Source organism: Lacerta agilis, chromosome 1 (genome assembly GCF_009819535.1).
Source record: "Lacerta agilis isolate rLacAgi1 chromosome 1, rLacAgi1.pri, whole genome shotgun sequence".
NCBI lineage: Eukaryota > Metazoa > Chordata > Lepidosauria > Squamata > Lacertidae > Lacerta > Lacerta agilis.
The window spans coordinates 7,500,472-7,518,021 of NC_046312.1; the positions used below are offsets into that span (position 1 = coordinate 7,500,472).

At 43.3% G+C, this 17,550-nt stretch overlaps 1 protein-coding gene across 1 annotated transcript; it reads right to left on the reverse strand.

Moving 5' to 3' along the window:
• Positions 1-1,310: 1,310 nt before the first annotated feature.
• Positions 1,311-9,063, reverse strand: LOC117060421 (potassium channel subfamily K member 16-like). The gene is made up of 5 exons (XM_033172679.1): positions 8,869-9,063; positions 7,882-8,002; positions 3,569-3,732; positions 2,904-3,066; positions 1,311-1,471 (listed from the first exon to the last, which is right to left on the reverse strand). Exons 1-5 carry the CDS (start codon positions 9,061-9,063, stop codon positions 1,311-1,313), a joined length of 804 nt encoding a protein of 267 aa, XP_033028570.1.
• Between the last annotated feature and the right edge of the window lie 8,487 nt (positions 9,064-17,550).

Genomic DNA, 17,550 nt, shown 5'->3' on the forward strand with positions numbered 1-17,550 from the left:
CCATGGGACTCTCAAGAGTCTCCTCCAGCACCACAATTCAAAAGCATCAATTCTTCGGCGATCATAGTATAATCGCTCCGATTATACTATGACCCTAAAAAGGCTGCGAATTCAGGGGTGGAAAAGAGTGGGGTGGAAAAGGTAGGCATATGCAGAAGTGGTTTTTCCTTCTGGTTGCAGTTGGACAGTATATGCAACTGGAACGGGGAAACTGACACAAGCAAAAGCAGAGATGCCTTCTCCCCAGAGATGCATCCATGCACACTTCACTTGGCAGTACCTCAGGACATTATTTCCTCTCAAAACATCCCAAGAGCTTTCTCCTGCAATCCCATATTTCAGGGGCACTTATACTTCAGGGGTAGCCAACTCCCAGTTTGGGAGCTTGATCTGGCCCCCAGACAATTTTTTTCTGGCCCTTCAGAACCCTCCACTGTTTTTGGCGATGGCGCGTATATATAAATAGTGGGTGAGGCTCAGTGCCCCGATGGGATGTCCTGAGAGGAGGCAGTTTGCGTCCCCATCAATCTTTTGATGAGTAGGGGTGCAGCTGCCACCTCCACCTCAGATGGTCTTCACTGCTCTGGTGGGGAGGGGCTCTATGTCTCTGTGCATGTGTGCCTGTGTGTGTGCGCACGTAGGCATTCACACATGCAAGGGTGTGCAGTGTCCCCTGGAAGGGAGAAACCAATGTGGTCTTCAAGCCAGAAAATTCCACCACCTCCCTCCCACCATACGCGGGGACCCTTTGCCTCTCCTGACGTTGGACGAAAATGCCCATTAGAATCATGGAATCATAGAACTGCAGAGTTGTAAAGGGTCCCGAGGGTCATCTAGCCCAACCCCCTTGCAATGCAGGAATCTCAACTAAAGCATCCATGACAGATGGCCATCCAACCTCTGCTGAAAAACCTCCAAGGAAGGAAAGTCCACCACCTTCCGAGGGAGACCGTTCAACTGCTGAACAGCTTTCCCCTACCCAGAAAGTTATTCTTGATGTTTAGTTGGAATCTCCTTTCCTCTGCACACATTCCAGTTTTGAGATTCCAAGTAAGTCCCACCAACCCTCTTTTAGTTTCAGAATACCTGGCTATTTCACAGTTTATTCGGAACTGCATATCTTAAAGAGCAACTACAGTAGTGAGTTTTTAAGGAATCAGCAGAATGTCAAAATGGCATGTAATTAGAAAAAAGCTCAACTGAAATTATTGAGTGCAACTAATTTTTATGTCAGTCTCCACCTGAATGAAATGATAAATTCTCCTCCAGAGGAAATGTAGCAGACTGACTCCTTTTGGGCGGTGTTATTTTTACCCTCTACTGTCTTTTGGTAAGCTTGCACTCGGTTCCACAGGTGCCAGGAATAAAGATACCAGTTCAAACAGCACAGTTATCCAAGCCAAACCAATGCTGATCCAAATGGCTGCGAGCAGCATGTAGCCCCCAAAATAGGTCCGGTCATGATTCATCCCTGGAGACACAGAGAAAAGCAACAATAATGTGTGAGGAGGTGATTTAAAGGACCCACCAACCCAGTTTATTCCATCTTTCCCAACATCAGGGTCTTTTCTAGGGAGTCTTTAAGGATGGATAAGTTTGATCTTTCTGCAGTCCATGGGACTCTCAAGAGTCTCCTCCAGCACCATAATTCAAAAGCATCAATTCTTTGGCGATCAGTCTTCTTTATGGTCCAGCTCTCACTTCCATACATTACTATGGATTACTATAATAATAATAATTTTATTATTTGTACCACACCCATCTGACTGGGTTTCCCCATCCACTCTAGGAGGCTTCCAGCATATATCAAAACATTATAAAATGTACAACGCTAAGAACTTCCCTATACAGGGCTGCCTTCAGATGTCTTCTAAAGGTTATGTAGTTTTTTATCTCCTTGACATCTGATGGGAGGGTGTTCAACAGGGAGGGTGCCACAATCAAGGAGGCCCTCTGCCTGGTTCCCTGTAACCTAACTTGCAGGGAGGGAACTGCCAGAAGGTCCTTGGAGCTGGACCTCAGTGTCTGGGCTGAACGATGGGGATGGGGACGCTCCTTCATGTAATACAGGGTTGAGGACATTTAGGGCTTTAAAGGTCAGCACCAGCACTCAGAAACGTACTAGGAGCCAACGTAACAATTTATATCAAAAAGATTCTGGTTTATTTTCATCCTGCATTTGTCGGCAACAGTTTCTTCCAGTTGTTGGTCCCAGGCAGCAGTTGTGGCACTTGCTAGCTAAAAGAATTATGGAAAATCACTGTCCAGGAAAACTTGGTGAGCATTTTCTTTCTTTCATGTTTGATGCATCTATCCCAACACCTTGCAATGCATGAATCTTAAGGAAAGCATCCATGACAGATGGTCATCTAACCTCTGCTTAAAATCCTTCAAGGAAAGAGTCCACCACCTCTCATGGGAGTTTGTTCCGCTGATGAACAGCTCTTAGTGTCACAACCCCCCCCCAAAAAAAAATGTTTAGTCAGCATCTCTTTTCTTGTAACTTGAAGAGATTGGTTTGAGTCCTCCTCTCCAGAGCAACAGAAAACAAGCATGATCCCTATTCCATGTGACAGCCCTTGAGATATTTGACGATGGCTATCATATCTCCTCTCAGACTCTTCTTTTCCAGGCTAAACATACCAAGCTCCTTCAACCAATCCTCATAAAGCTTGGTTTCCAGACCCTTGATCATCTGTACTTGAGAAATTTAAAATATGGTTTGAGTTCCAAATTCTAATCATTGCAAGCCATCTTTTTGTTGGAAACTGATCTGAGCTTTCATATTCTTCAGTACAACAGATTGGTTGCCAGCAGCACCTTGAGGCCACAAGTGACCTAACATTATCTGTCGAACCAGTTAAGCCCACAATATGAAAGTACCGGTATTTTGAAAGCCTTACCTATTAAATAGTCTCCAAAACCAATGGTGCTGAGTGTAATAAATGCATAATAGATAGCTTCACTGTAATTCCAGCCCTCCATGCTTTGAAAGAAGAACGCTGGCAAAACAAGAAATACTAGAATTCCCATAACCACGAACAGGGAAATGTATTTCGTTGATTTCTGAAAGATAAAGCAAGAAAAGAAAGAAGGCAGGTTTGATGCAACAGAGCTCAGTTCTCTCGACCTACAGCCATGCACTGTGATTTTAGGCTGCACTAACAGATAAATAATAATAATTCCACCCTAGTTAGACTTCATCTGGAGCACAGTTTCCTGCTGATGTCACAATTTATGGTGGTTGAGCTCTATGGTGGTTTCTCTCATTCCAATTTGAAGGCAGAGCAAGAGTTAATCTTCCTCACTTATTTAGAGGGCACAATGCACATGTCTAATTTATTATTGTCTTCCTAATCATATATGCATATGTATGTGCAAAATAATAGAAGATCCCTGCTGGATCAGGCAAGGGCCCATCTAGTTGAGGATCCTGTTCTCATGAAAGCTGACCAGATGCCCACAGGAAACCTGCATACAGGACCTGAGTGCAGCAGCAGTCTATGTCGACCTCAGTCTTGTGACTGGTAAGATCAGAAATCATCTCCAGATAAAGTAACTGAATTACCTTCTTATCATTCGCAAACAATTTCTCTGCACATCTTTCACAGGTTGATGAGACTAAAAAGCCAATATAGTTCAAGCAGATGAGATTGAAGGGGATTCCAAGGAGAGCAAAAACAACACAAAAGATCTGACCTTCTGCCGTTTGGGGACAGACGTTTCCATAGCCTGTTGAAAGATTAAGAAAGGTTTGCAAAGGACATCAGCAACTGTCGATCTGCCAATTGCCTAGAGAAGTTACAGAGTAGGGTCCCTATGAAGGGTTGACTTCCTTTGTGCCAATGCACTTGGTGTTAGGATAATTATGTGGAAGCTTCAAGTGTCTCCCTCCTGTTCCTTGGACTGGACAGGCCCACTGTGGAAGAACTGACCTGAGATGCAATGGAAGAGGCCAAGTGTGCAGGTATGACTTTGGAGACCTTGTGAAACATTGGGTGAAATGGAGACTCATCATGGCAACCCTTTAAAAAACACACCAAAAGATTGATAATATATTTGTAATGAGAATCTGGAGGTCACTGCATTTTCATGACAATGAAAACAAATGTACTGGTAGGTTCATCTGCAGTGAGGAGAGAGCAGAGTTCCTCCATTCGTTACCATCATGGCTAAAATAAGTGGCAATACCCAAGTCTTTGATTTCTCTCAATTCCAGTGTGACCTGACCTGGCCTGTAAATTGAAACATGCTTAACCTTCAGGTTTTTCAGTTCTTCAAAATTTGTGATACAGTTATTGGATTCAAAAATAAATTACAAAATATTTATTATAGGATAAATTTAGAAATGAATTTGATGATATGTCTTTGGTGATGAAATAGGGCAAGCAAGGCGCGTAACAGACAGAGGAACCACCATCATGCCCAGATACCCAATAACAGCCCTCAGTGTAAGCCTTCAGGGCATCTGCTCAGCAAAACCTCCCTTTTAGCGTCTTTTGAGATTGGACTCAATTAAGACTTGACTGATCTATCTACCACTTGATTCTTATTAATTAATTCTTATCCAGAATGCAAATTGGCTGCTGGTGTAAGAAGAGGCATTAATTAAGAGGCTGAAAAACAAAGCAAAAAGCTTATCTTAAATTATTGATGATCAATAACGTTTACCAATGGATAAGGATGATCTGGTTAGCTTAAAATCTTCAATTTATATTACTTTTAACTCTCCATCTGTGTGGGGCTGTTTATAAAAGTGAGATTAGCATAGGAATAGTAATAATATAATTATAATTTATTATTTATGTGTCACCCATCCGACTGGGTTGCCCCAGCCACTCTGTGTGGCTTCCCCTGTCCCGCAGAAACAATACCTCAAACCATTGGAATGGAATGCACTGTTTACTTAAAGGGACAGACACAAGTTTTCAATGCAGAGGCTGCTAAGAGAGAGATGAACAGAACTCAATATGGCAAAGACACAGCTGAACACACCATTGATTGTTGGTATCATGCCACAATTATTGGATGAACAATTGCAAGAGCTCAGAGATGAGATGCACAGAATGGTGAATGAAAATGTATGAGAGAAAGACCACACTAAAGAATTCACAGGACCTCTGGGGGGAAATATTGATCAACATATGGCAAAGATATAGAGAGAAAGGATCTTGTGTACAGGTGGAATTGAACTCAGAGGAAAAAACCACCAAGCATCTGGCAATTCATAGAATCGTAGAATTGTGCTTCACACCAGAAAGCTTAACCAGAGCTTTCCAAAATGTATGTCACAACACGTAAGTGTTTCAGCTGCAGTTTGTAGATGTGTCGCGCGAACCCTGGAAAAGAGTTAGTTTAACCACCAGTTTGCTAGTAAAACTGAATTACTGTGTCACAAAATGATGCAAATATAAAAAGTGTGTCACCAACATGAAAAGTTTAAAAACTCTGGATTAAACAGTGCTAACAGGGTAGGTTCTCCCACTAATTCAGTGCATGGTTTTCTGCACTGAAGTAATTCATCCATACAAAAAGGGTGTGTGGTTTTGTAGCTTACTGGAAAGAAGTGGCAGTTCTATGCAAAGATGAGATGTGAAGGATGATGAAGGAGCAAAAGCAAAGCCTGCAGCTTAACACAATTTATCTGAGCGAGACCAGTCAGATGCCCTGCATATTATTTTTGGGGAGAAGCCAGCCAGAACCAAATTACCTATTGTCACTTCCGGCTAGTTGCCACGGAAGATGGCTAAAAATTCCATTGTCCCCATCTCAACCGCGGTCGCCCAACACCTAGCCCCAAATCCAGAAGGAATAAGGGGCTGGGGTTCTGGATGGAAAGCCCCCCGCATGATTCTGGCACTCTCTGAAGCTGTCTCCGCGAGCGACGAATCTCCATTTCTTAAGATGAAAAATTGGATTTAAACAATGGACATGCTTTGAGCGAAGAGGGAGGGTTTTCTCTGCTAATTAATTCAGCCTCTGGAGACTTAGAAGACTTGAATGGAAAAGGGATTATCATCTGAGGTGCCGGTCTGACGGAACAGAAAGGTGGGGGGGGGGTTGAGCCTTTATTTACTTTATTTCAATATTTGCCTATGTGGTAACATTTGGCAAATCCCCTCTGGGAGGAACAACTACCGGATTTTTTATGAAAGCAAGCAAGATTAATTTTTTTGCATTTGTTGATATAATAAGGTTTTAACAACTCTAATAATTACTAACTGTGTGGAAATGACTGCAAAAAAAATGGAAAATCAAGGCTTTCAATTCTTGGTTTCCTGAAAGAAGATCTAAAGACTCCCCAATTTTTATAGAAGCAACTTCTCATTAACAACTGGAGAGACACCAAAGAGCTCTGGATATTTGTCTGGGAGGTTTGTGACGCAGCATTAATTCGGCAGGGAGCTAAGAGGGAAACAAAGTAGACTGAATCAAATTATATAGCTACAGGGGGCGGGACGTAAACCTGTAATATTTTACTCCTTGATACTTGTATTTCCAGATTTACATGGTAAACCCCCTCCAGAAAAAGCTAGTGTTTGAATAGCAGCTGGTTAAGGAGCAACATTGGACAGACGCCATGATTTCATTCTATCTGCACTGCGTGTCAATATGGCAGCCACCTGCAGTTGAAGTCTCCTGGACTGATTTGGCAGAAACACCAGATAGATAGATTTATTGTTATGGTTCTCAACCAGCACGCACATATCCATAAAAAACAATCCAAAATACATGCTAAAATACGAACTATAAATATAAACTTTAAGCTTTAAAAATTTTAGATAAAAGAAGATATCACTACTTTAAAAGATGGGCTACAGCCGGTTATAGCACTGGTTCGTCTTTAGCTCTGTCCTGAAGCTGTGTGGGTACTGCGGACTAGATCGGACCGAATTTTTATGGCTCTAGCACAGAACCTGGCTACCTTTGCTGTCACATTAGCGTTAGCATCTGAGAGAAGCCACTCTATATAGAAATTGTCCGAGCGTCCAGGTAGCTCAGCCAGCATCGAGTGGATAAACTCGCCTCGCATCTCCTCGTAGAAGCAGCATCGCAAGAGTATGTGGCCAGTAGTTTCCACCTCTCCAGATCCGCACAGGCAGTATCTCTTGCACAATGGGGTCCGTTTATACTTCCCTTGGAGAACTGCTGAAGGCATTATGTGATTGCGGGCTAGAGTAAATGCTCTTCTATGGGAGGGTATTTCTAGTTGGAATAAATATCTGGCTGGACGGGACAGGTATCTCCGTTCCTCCTGAATTAGAAAGTGGGGTACTTTACTCAGATCCTTTTGTCTTTCTATGTCTGTTAACCTCTGTTTAACAGTGATCTTTGCTGAGTTCAAGTCACATGACATGAGGCTAGATGGATGGAGGCCTATACTTGTCAACTTCTTTGCTATGGCCTTGCTCCAAAGGGATTGATGGTTATCTTTTAATAGCAGCGAGGTTAGGCCCTGTGGGTTCAGATTAAGTTTCAGTTTGTGTGCAGAAACACCAGTTTGTGAGAGATGGTGCAAATTCACAGAGGGGAATCTTGGATTACAGATTTAGAGCATAAAGAAGGGGGGGGACATAAAATCCACACAGAAATATATTGTTTTGACTTAACTTACTTGCAGAATGGACGCAGAGGCTGTTGAAAATAATGAAGGCTTAACATCAGAATGAATTGTGGGGATTATTGTAATGATTATGAAAAGCAGTACAACTCTGAGGTGATTAGGATTCCCTCTGATCTCGAAGCGTGATTAGGCATAATATTGGGACTGTTCGATTACTGGATAATTTGTATAATTTGGAATATATAATATGGTTTGATTGGATTGTTAAAATAGAAATTTAATAAATATTATTTTAAAAAAAGAAAGAACCAAATTACCTATTGTGGATAATATAGTGCCCACGAAGAAGAAAGAATGAGCGAAATCCCAGCTGCTGTATTTTTCAGGAGGAAGGTGTCCTATTGGAACTATTCCCGACCGAACAGCTTTTACCAGTTTCTGCAATTGAATGCAAGACTCAGTTTGAATATTCCAATAATAAGAATAGCCCCTTCTCCGATTTATCACCAGATACCGCTAACCAAATCATGATGCATTCAGAAGGGAAGTCCTTCTGGATCAGTCCAGCACGTTCTTCCTCCAGTGGCCAGCCCAATGATTATGGGAAGCCCACAAACAAGACCTGAGCAAAAATGCCCTCCCCTCACTTGTCACCCCCAGTAACTGGTAGGCATAGTAATGGCTCCCTGTCCAATGGGTGCTTGTTGTGGTTTGCACCAAGCTTTCCCAGTGAAAACTGTGATCTATGTTTGAGTTGTTGAGAGTGATGCAGCGGTTTCGCCCTCAAGGCTTAGTGATAAAGTAGTAGACTCCTTACACAAGGCTTGAAGATGAGTCTTGACTTTTCAGGATGGCAACCAGGGCTTTTTTCAGCCAGAAATCTCTGGAACTCAGTTCCGTCACCTCCCAAGTGGGGCACCATTTCATATAGAGGAGAAGGAGGGAGGTGTTCATGGTGAGTTCCAGGAACTCTAGACACCTTTTTCATAGAAAAATAGCACTGATGCCAATAAGAAGCTGTATTGTTTATATATCAAGTTCAATTCTAAGTGTTTCTCTCCCTTGAACCCAAGAGAGGGTTTGGTCTCCTTCCTCCAAAAATATATACTCCATCAATTTGCCTAATCCTCCATGGGGATAAAATTTCACATGCAGAAGGAAGGGTGGTCCTTGTGGCTCTATGCTGTCCCCACCTCGATTCCTACCTCCTAAACTGTACTCCCCCTATATATACTTTCTGACCTCTTAACCTCTGGTGTCATGCCATGGTCATCCCTTTTGGTCTTGCTGAAGTAATGCCTTACCACTATGAAACGCTCCACCTCTTCTTTGCTGAGAGAGGTGTAATTCAAAAAAAACTGCTCTTTCATGTGATACGTTGCTTGTTCTCTAGATCTGTGGTGATCGTCCTCCAGAAGCTCAAAGACGAAGGCACCCATCACCAAGTAACTCAAGAAGCCAATCAGCAGTAGGGTGCCCTGTAAACTGCTGATATGCATGTTGTCCTGTGTGGGAATGAGGGCCAAGGAAGAAGCAGACACAAGAGAGACTAAAGTTTAGTAAGCAAGTCCTTATTTGTCTTGACAGACTCAAGAGTACAGCCCCATAGCTGGGAACTCTCCATAGCTGGGCCCAAGCTAATGAAATAAATTTCAACAGGGTAGGTTCTGCACTTAGGCAGGAAGAACCAGATGCACAAATAGAAGATCTGGGACACATGGCTAACTAGCAGTACATGTGAAAAAGATCCAGGGGTCTTGGTGGACCACAAGCTGAACATGAGTTAACCATGTGTTATTAATACCACAAGATTTACCTAAATTACCATTATTAAACATCAACAAAATGTATCATGACTTATCAACGGATATCGACAGATGGCAGTCATTGAACCTGACCCTGTGGGGGAAAGTCAAAGCTCTTAGACTGAATACAATACCTAGAACATTTGGGGCTCTTCAGTTCCAAGAATAACTATTTTTTAAAAATGCAAATATTGATAAAGGAAGGAGGATTTGGGATCCCAGATTTAGAACTTTATCACCAAGCATATTTACAGTCAGGTACACAATTCTGGAGACCCGCCACTGAAAATAACTGTCCAAATTGGGCTACCTTGGAATATTCCTATGTAGCATTACAAGATACATGGGTGGCACTCGGGTCTAAATACGTTAATATTCAATGTACTATTATTCTGCTCGGGGGTTGCCTAGGGTTTGGGGGACTCTGCCTTTCCGCGCAAATGGTGGTATGGAAGAGATGGATGGATTTGGGTGTATTAATGTTAGACCAGCTGATAAATGAAGAGGATATATTTTATACATATAACGTTTGAAGAGACAAATACAGATTACTTACAATGGCAATATCTCCCGATAAAATGCTTGCTAACCACCATCTATGGACCAGCAACTTTTACAGCCTCAGACACCCCAGAGATATTGAAGCAGTTGGTTAATTCTTATGCAACAAAAAAGGGCCATCAGCATATATAAATCTTTGTTACCAGTAAACCAATTTGATATACAGATATTGAGGGTGGGGTGGAATAAAGAATTAGAGACCTCAGTTTTGAGCTCACAGTGGGAAACTCTTTTAAGTGCTTTAACAGGGGTTCTCTGGACCTTAAACTGAGGTTCATACAACAACAAAAATTTTGAATATACTGAACCCAATTACATTTGTTTTAAAAAGGGCTATCTAAGGCATCTAACTGTTGGAAATGCAATCGGTACAATGCTTCTCCAAAACCTTTGTTTTTTTCATTGTCCTATATTGAAAGAGTTTTGGCAGAAGGTAACAGAAACTATCAACAGAATTGTACGGAATAATCTTACGTTTACAGTGCAAAAGATCCTTTTGAATTATATACCCAGCACATGGAACCTAACAAAAGGACAATAACATTGCAAAAAGACGGATACTGATGAATTGGAAAAATAAAAGTGTGGCACTCAGATGACAAAAACCATATGTGAATATGTTGCTAGAAAAACTAGAAAAAATGAGTATTATGAAAATGGTGTTTCATGTTGTATAGGTGTCTAAAATAAAAGATTATATTGACTGAAAAATCAAGACGGCTTCAATGACTTCTTGGGAAAGTTGGTCGGAGTGTTAGGACACTGCATGTCAAAACACTTTCTCTTTCTAGGTTTTGTTTTCTTTCTTTTTTAAAAAAGAAATAGTTCATTGGGAAACATGGAGGAAGAAAACCAGGAGGTTTTGTCATGGTGGAGCTAGTGTGTTTTCCCAAATCCATAACCAGCCCAGGGATCATTTGGAGGAGGGAATTGAAAGAAAAAGACGACGAAGAAGAAGAAGAAGAAGAAGAAGAAGAAGAGGAGGAGGAGGAGGAGGAGTTTGGATTTGATATCCTGCTTTTCACTACCCGAAGGAGTCTCAAAGCGGCTAACATTCTCCTTTCCCTTCCTCCCCCACAACAAACACTCTGTGAGGTGAGTGGGGCTGAGAGACTTCAGAGAAGTGTGACTAGCCCAAGGTCACCCAGCAGCTGCTTGTGGAGGAGTGGAGACACGAACCCGGTTCCCCAGATTACGAGTCTGCCGCTCTTAACCACTACACCACACTGGAGAAGGAGAGAGGTCTTTGCTGGGCTTCTCACTCACCCTGACAGGGTCCTTCAATTACAATTCTTCTTAAATTATCCACTTCATCAACTCCCTGTATGTGATGGGAGAGTCTCAGTGGTTCCCTTTCACTGGGTAGCTATTTGGGAGGAGCAGCTTAGGCATCCTCCCACAGGCTCTATGAGGTCATGAGTACATTACCCTCTTTTGCTTACCTGGTCCTCTGTGAGGTCACCCCCTCTGTACCTGCTAGGCTGCTGACAGCCTCCAGGTCTGAGAGGCTGGGAGGAAGATCAGCCCACAATATTTTAGAAATGTACAGGGAGCAAGCTTGATCTATTATCAAGCAATGGGAATGCTAATCAGATTTGAAGATGGCACCAAACTAGGAGGGGTAGCTAATGCCGCCGAAGAAAGAATCAGAATTTAGAGTTGCCATTTGTCCTCTTTTTCCAGGACACATCCTCTATTTCATGGGCAATGTTGTCATAGCAATCCATTGTTAAAAGCAGAAGTTGACAAATGTGTCCTCTTTTTTGCAACCCTACACTGAGCCCAAGCTAACAAAATGAATTTCAGTGGGGACAAATGTCAGGTTCTGCACTTATGAAGGAAGAAGAAGAAGATGTACAAATATAGGATGAGGGACACCTGGCTTACTAGCAGTACATGAGGAAAGGATCTAGGGGTTTTGGTGGAACACAGGCTGAACATGAGTCAATAGTGTGATGCAGCAGCAAAGCTAATGCTATTGTTAAACCCTCAGAATGAATAAATGCTAGGATTTTGATTAATTGGGATATGGATTAAAACATAAATTGCAGAGCTGTTCCAGACAGGGAATTCCTGGGTTGGCTTATTCAAATCAACCTGGCTGACCCAGGGCTATCAAGAGTACTATAGGGGTCATTAACAATGCAAGGGAACTTCCCTCTTGCCTCTAGGTGTGAATGAACACTGGGGATTTGGGAGGTTGCCAGGGAACCTGCTCTGGGGGAGGGCAGTGGATTTCTGGGGGAAGAAGGAGGGAGGGAGGAGAGATCCATTTTGGAGAGAGACACAGAAGGAAGCTCGTACTACTGCCTCTTCTTCTTTGGCGATCACTCATAGCTGAGTAAGATTGTCTTCCATAAACATGGTTTTAACAATGAGTCTGTAAGTGACTCTGGAGGCCAGTTCTGGATCCACATGTCCTTCCACAGTGGGGACATTGGTTTCCGGGCAGGAGTTGATCATGGTGTGGATTTGCATAGCATGACTTCCTCTTAGCACATTTCTCCCTTGCGTCCTGAGTTCAAGTGTCTTCAAAGCCCATGACAGCTTTGGTAAAGGCTGTTCTCCAACTGGACCGCTCGCAGGCCAGTGTTTCCCAATTGCTGGTGTTTATACTACATTTTTAAAGATTTGCCTTGTGAGTGTCTTTAAACCTCTTTTGTTGACCACCAGCATTACGCTTTCCATTTTTAAGTGTACAAAATAACAATGAGACTCAGGTTTTTTTTAGAACAATTGGAAGTTTGTCTTATCTTTCTTAACTTTCTACTTTACTTTCTCTCCCCCCCCCCTTTTCTCTGTATCTTTCTTTTTGTTTTTCCTGTAGTGTTTGTGCAGGTGGTCTGTATAAATTTTAGCATGGTAATATTGTTGTGAAAATATGTGTTGAATGTTTAATAAAGAAGAAAGAAAGAAAGAAAGAAAGAAAGAAAGAAAGAAAGAAAGAAAGAAAGAAAGAAAGAAAATAAATGTTACTGTCTATAACTGTAAATGTACCTGCTCAGTTAAATGCGAACGCAACTTGACAGCTTGCCTGCTTTGACATGTTTCACAGATCCACAGCACCACCTACAGATCCAACACACCAATCCATAAACTAAAACACTTTATTGAATGGGTCACAGGCAAGCCATTCATGAAGAATGTCAACAATCCATTCACAAATTTGCCCATTCCGAGAACTGTCAATAACTATATCTTCAAACAACAACAGGAGCCAGGAATGCCCAATCATAACCGGTGATGCCAGGCTCTTTAGCCTTCTATTACTTCACCAAGCATCGCCTCTGGCATGTCTGTCCCTGTAATCATAAAACAAAGGGCACCCATTAACACCAGGATAGGTGGGGCGGGACCCACAGACGGAAACCCATTTAAATGCACCCACACTTTAGTGCTGAAAACATCTGTGTGTTAACAAAATGCCTTTGTCTGATGAAACTTACCTGGTGCCTCCCTTATTTGACGTATCCCGTGAAGGCAGGACATGGGAGAAACCACATGTAATGAAAATGTATGTAATGTGTTTTGCCTTTTGTTCAGGGTTCTCCTCCTTTGTGTGCATCATGAGCAAGGAAGGACCCTGTTGCAACAGTACATTGCTATTGCAACGAAGATCAGCTTTACTAGTCACTTTGCTTTAATATATATCCATGGTTGGTCTGTGTCATTTTCCTCTGACCGGTAGGGACCGCATTGGAATCTGTAGGGGTTCCTGCACCTTTTGGGGGGGGTTTTCCCAGGAGGAATATTGTGATGTTTCTAAATTGCAACGGGACGTACAGCCATCCAGCGGTGGAGGTAACCTTTTGGCCACCCGGGGCGGCAGTGCGGAGGCACCCCCCTGGGGGCGTGGGCGTTGTGACGTCACGGCGTTGGACGGAGTGCGCATGCACAGAATTTCCGGGCATGCGCAGTTCATTCGGGCCGGTGCTGCTGCTCCCGTGGCAACCGGGCAAGCCTCCAAGCAAGCGGCGGGTCGTGGGGCTGCCCCATCCGTCCGTAAAGCAGTACGGATGGGTGCCGGGCGGTGGGGCACGGTTTGGTGAGGGGCCGCCGAGTGTCACCCCCCTCCCCTGGATCCCGGAGCACCCCGCCCCCTACACCCAACCCTTCCTACACCACTGCAGCCATCTTTCTTCCAGATAGCATCTCTTGTTGCAAGTCAATTGCATTTCCCCATTAATGATCCACAGCATTTGATCTCTGTGAAATGCACCCAGCGTGAACTTGCTTTGCACTGATAAGTGCTTTGTGGCCTGGCAACACCATCCCTGTGATAAACAACAGTCCTCCCTTTTTCCTGCGCCGTGTTATGACTCTCATTTAAAACCTTTCTATATCTGAGGGCAAGGGAAGAGAGGAGCATTTGGGTAGCTGTTTAAAGACAAACACCTCTGAAAAGGCAAGGAACAACAGCAATGCCACCCTCTTCCCTAATAACTAGGGTTGACAGGTATCACGGGGCCAGTGAAGTAGCCGCGCTCATGAAAGTGCCCCAAATATTTCCTTTGTGTGGTTTCTCATTTTCTTTTACTCCCAGGAAGAAGTGCAGGTGAAGTTTTTTGCAACTTTACTCTGGGAGAACCACCTGTTGTTCAGCCTCAGGAAGCAAAGTATCATAAAATCCTGCAATGGTAAAGTTGGAAGGGACCCCAAGAGTCATCTAGTCCAACCCGCTGCAATGTAGGTTGCCCCTGAGATCTCTGGGTGTTTCCCAAAGTTTTGGGGTCTCCCCCCCCCAACCTCATTCTCAGTGCCTCCAGACAAAAGAGTAAAGCAGGAAGTAAGAGCTCCTAACTACAAGAAGCTGAGCTCTGTTCTTTGGGACCTGTGACCAATCTTTTGCCTTCCTCCTCACAAATGAGAGGGGGGGGGAATAAAGAGAAATGCACACCCAAAGGTAAAACCCTGTGAGAAGGACACAGCTTTGCTTCAGTTTTGCCACTGCCTCCACCTTTTGCTCATCAGGCTCCATGCCTCAACCCGTGCGGAAACAGCAAGAAGTCCCAAAAGATGTAGTGCAGTGGGAGAGCTGGGGGGGTCACATGTCACAACAATTGTACCCTTTGGGTTTCAGATTTGCTCCAAGAGCAAAATATACATCAGGGGGCTTCATTTGGTCAGAATTGAGTATACACTTCCAGAGTAAAAACTAAATGCATTGCTGCTGGCAAATGACCCACCCTAAATGCTAAAATGTGTGTCCTGGACTTTTCAGACTCATCTCCCCATGTACTGTCTGAAACCCAAGGGGCGCGTTGTTTGCCAGATGTGAAAGACATTGGCATTATTTGCAGTTCTCCTACTCAGAAATTAACAGGCATGACGGACTTAGATTTATTAATTTGTGACATTTATTAATCTGTGACATTTTAATGTATTTTAATATTTGTTGGAAGCCGCCCAGAGTGACTGGGGGAACACAGCCAGATGGGCGGGGTACAAATAAAATTATTATTATTATTATTATTATTATTATTATTATTTCAGGTGGTTTAGAAAAAAGATTAGTTGGCTACAGCCCCTTGTTGTCGTTGTGGGAGTCCTTCCAGCTGTATGGGAGCTGAACATCCAAGCATCACCATTGAGATGGATGAATCTCCTTTCCCAAACTGAGTGGTAGGACATCTGCTTAGCAGGCAGCGAGACCTGAGTTCAACCTCCAGCATTTCCAAACTCCTGTTTGAAATTCTGAATTGCTGCTTGCGGTCAGTCTAGACAGTATTGTGCCAAATGGCCCACTGGACCGTCTGACTCGGTGTAAGGCAGCCTCCTGTGTTCCTAAGCATCCTAAATGGAGTGCATTTGTTAAAGAATGCAGACTCTCCAAGTTTCCATCCCTATTTCTGAAATGATCCTTAGGATAAGGTTACCAGATGTCCCCGTTTCCCGGGGACAGTCCCTGGATTTACAAATCAGTCCCCTGACAAAATCCATTGAAGTTGAAGTGTGTCCCCGTGTTCATTGAAAAAATTCTGGTAACCTTACCTTAGGATGTCCCTATTTTCACTGGAGAAAAGTTGGAGGGTGTGGGAATGCCTCCATCTCACTAAGAACAAGGAGGCTACCAAGAAGCTGGGAATTATGTGGGATGTAACTCGCCCAAGTTCCCTCAATATTGTGGGCCAGTGTTCTTTGAATACAGGTATTGTTGAAACAGAATATGGTTCAAATTCTGCATTGGTTGAGATGAAATCTCTCCTAACCTGGATAAATAAATTAGAACTGGTCCCCCATATATATATATATATGGGGGGAAAGAATAAACAAATTTAACGCAGCATCCACAATAGCTTCCATATGGAAAGTGTTGTAACCTTAATAGAATGTTTTTGCTGTGTGTTTCTCTGGATATTATAGAAATTACATTTGGCGCCACTTTTAAATCAAGTCCAACTTCGCCAAGCCTTTCTCTCCTGGCCATGCTGGCTACATCACAAGGGTGTGTGTGAGATTGTCCACATGCAATTAGATTGCCTTTATTTGGGGAATCTTCTGTTTCTGCACAATGCGTGTGTCGCTGTCACCTGTGCACATATATGCACATATCTCCCTAGCAAAGCTATATTTAGATTATCTTCCTTATGGTGTGTTTCATTTCCTTTTTTCTTTGTCTTCTAGTGGAGGACAGAGGTCTTAAGCATTCAGAATTCCCCACTCTGTGTCCAAAGCAAGGGCCAAAAGACCTTGGCTGCCCTCCTCACTTTCAACTTCGCTCCAATTATACTATGGGATGTCCTGGAAGGGGGCAGTTTGCGCCCCCATCTATCTTTGGATGAGTAGGGATTCAGCTGCCACCTCCACCTCAGTTGCTTATCACTGCTGGGGGGGGGAGGACTCTGTGTCTCTGTGCATGTCTGGCTGTGTGTACACACGTAGGCATTCACACATGTGAAAGTGTACAGTGCTCACTGGAAGGCAAAGACTATACGCGGGGACCGTTTGCCTCTCCTGATGTTGGATGAAAATGCCCATTAGAGTCATGGAATCATAGAATTGCAGATTTGGAAGGGCTCCCGGGGGAATGCAGGAATCTTAGCTAAAGCATCCATGACAGACAGCCATCCAACCTCTGCTGAAAAACCTCCAAGGAAGGAGAGTCCACCACCTTCCGAGGGAGACCGTTCCACTGCTGAACAGCTCTTACTGTCAGAAAGTTCTTCCCGGTGTTTAGTTGGAATCTCCGTTCTTGTGACTTGAAGCCATTGGTTTGAGTATTCCCCTCCAGAGCAGGAGAAAGCAAGCATGCTCCCTCTTCCATGTGACAGCCCTTGAGATATTTGAAGATGGCTCTCATATATCCCTCATTCCCCTCTTTTCCATAATAAAAAAACCCAGCTCCTTCACTCCATTCCTCATAAGGCTTGGTTTCCAGACCCTTGATCATCTTGGTTGCCCTCCTCTGCACACATTCCAGTTTTGAGATTCCAAGCAAGACTCACCCTCCCTCTTGTTTGCAGAATACCCAGCTATTTCACAGTTTATTAGGAATTACGTAACTTATAAAATGCTCAATGGAAGTTCTTGAGTATAACTGATTTTTATGTCAGTCTCCACCTGAATGCAATTATAAATTCTCCTCCGGTGGAAATATAGTAGACTGATTCCTTTTGGGCA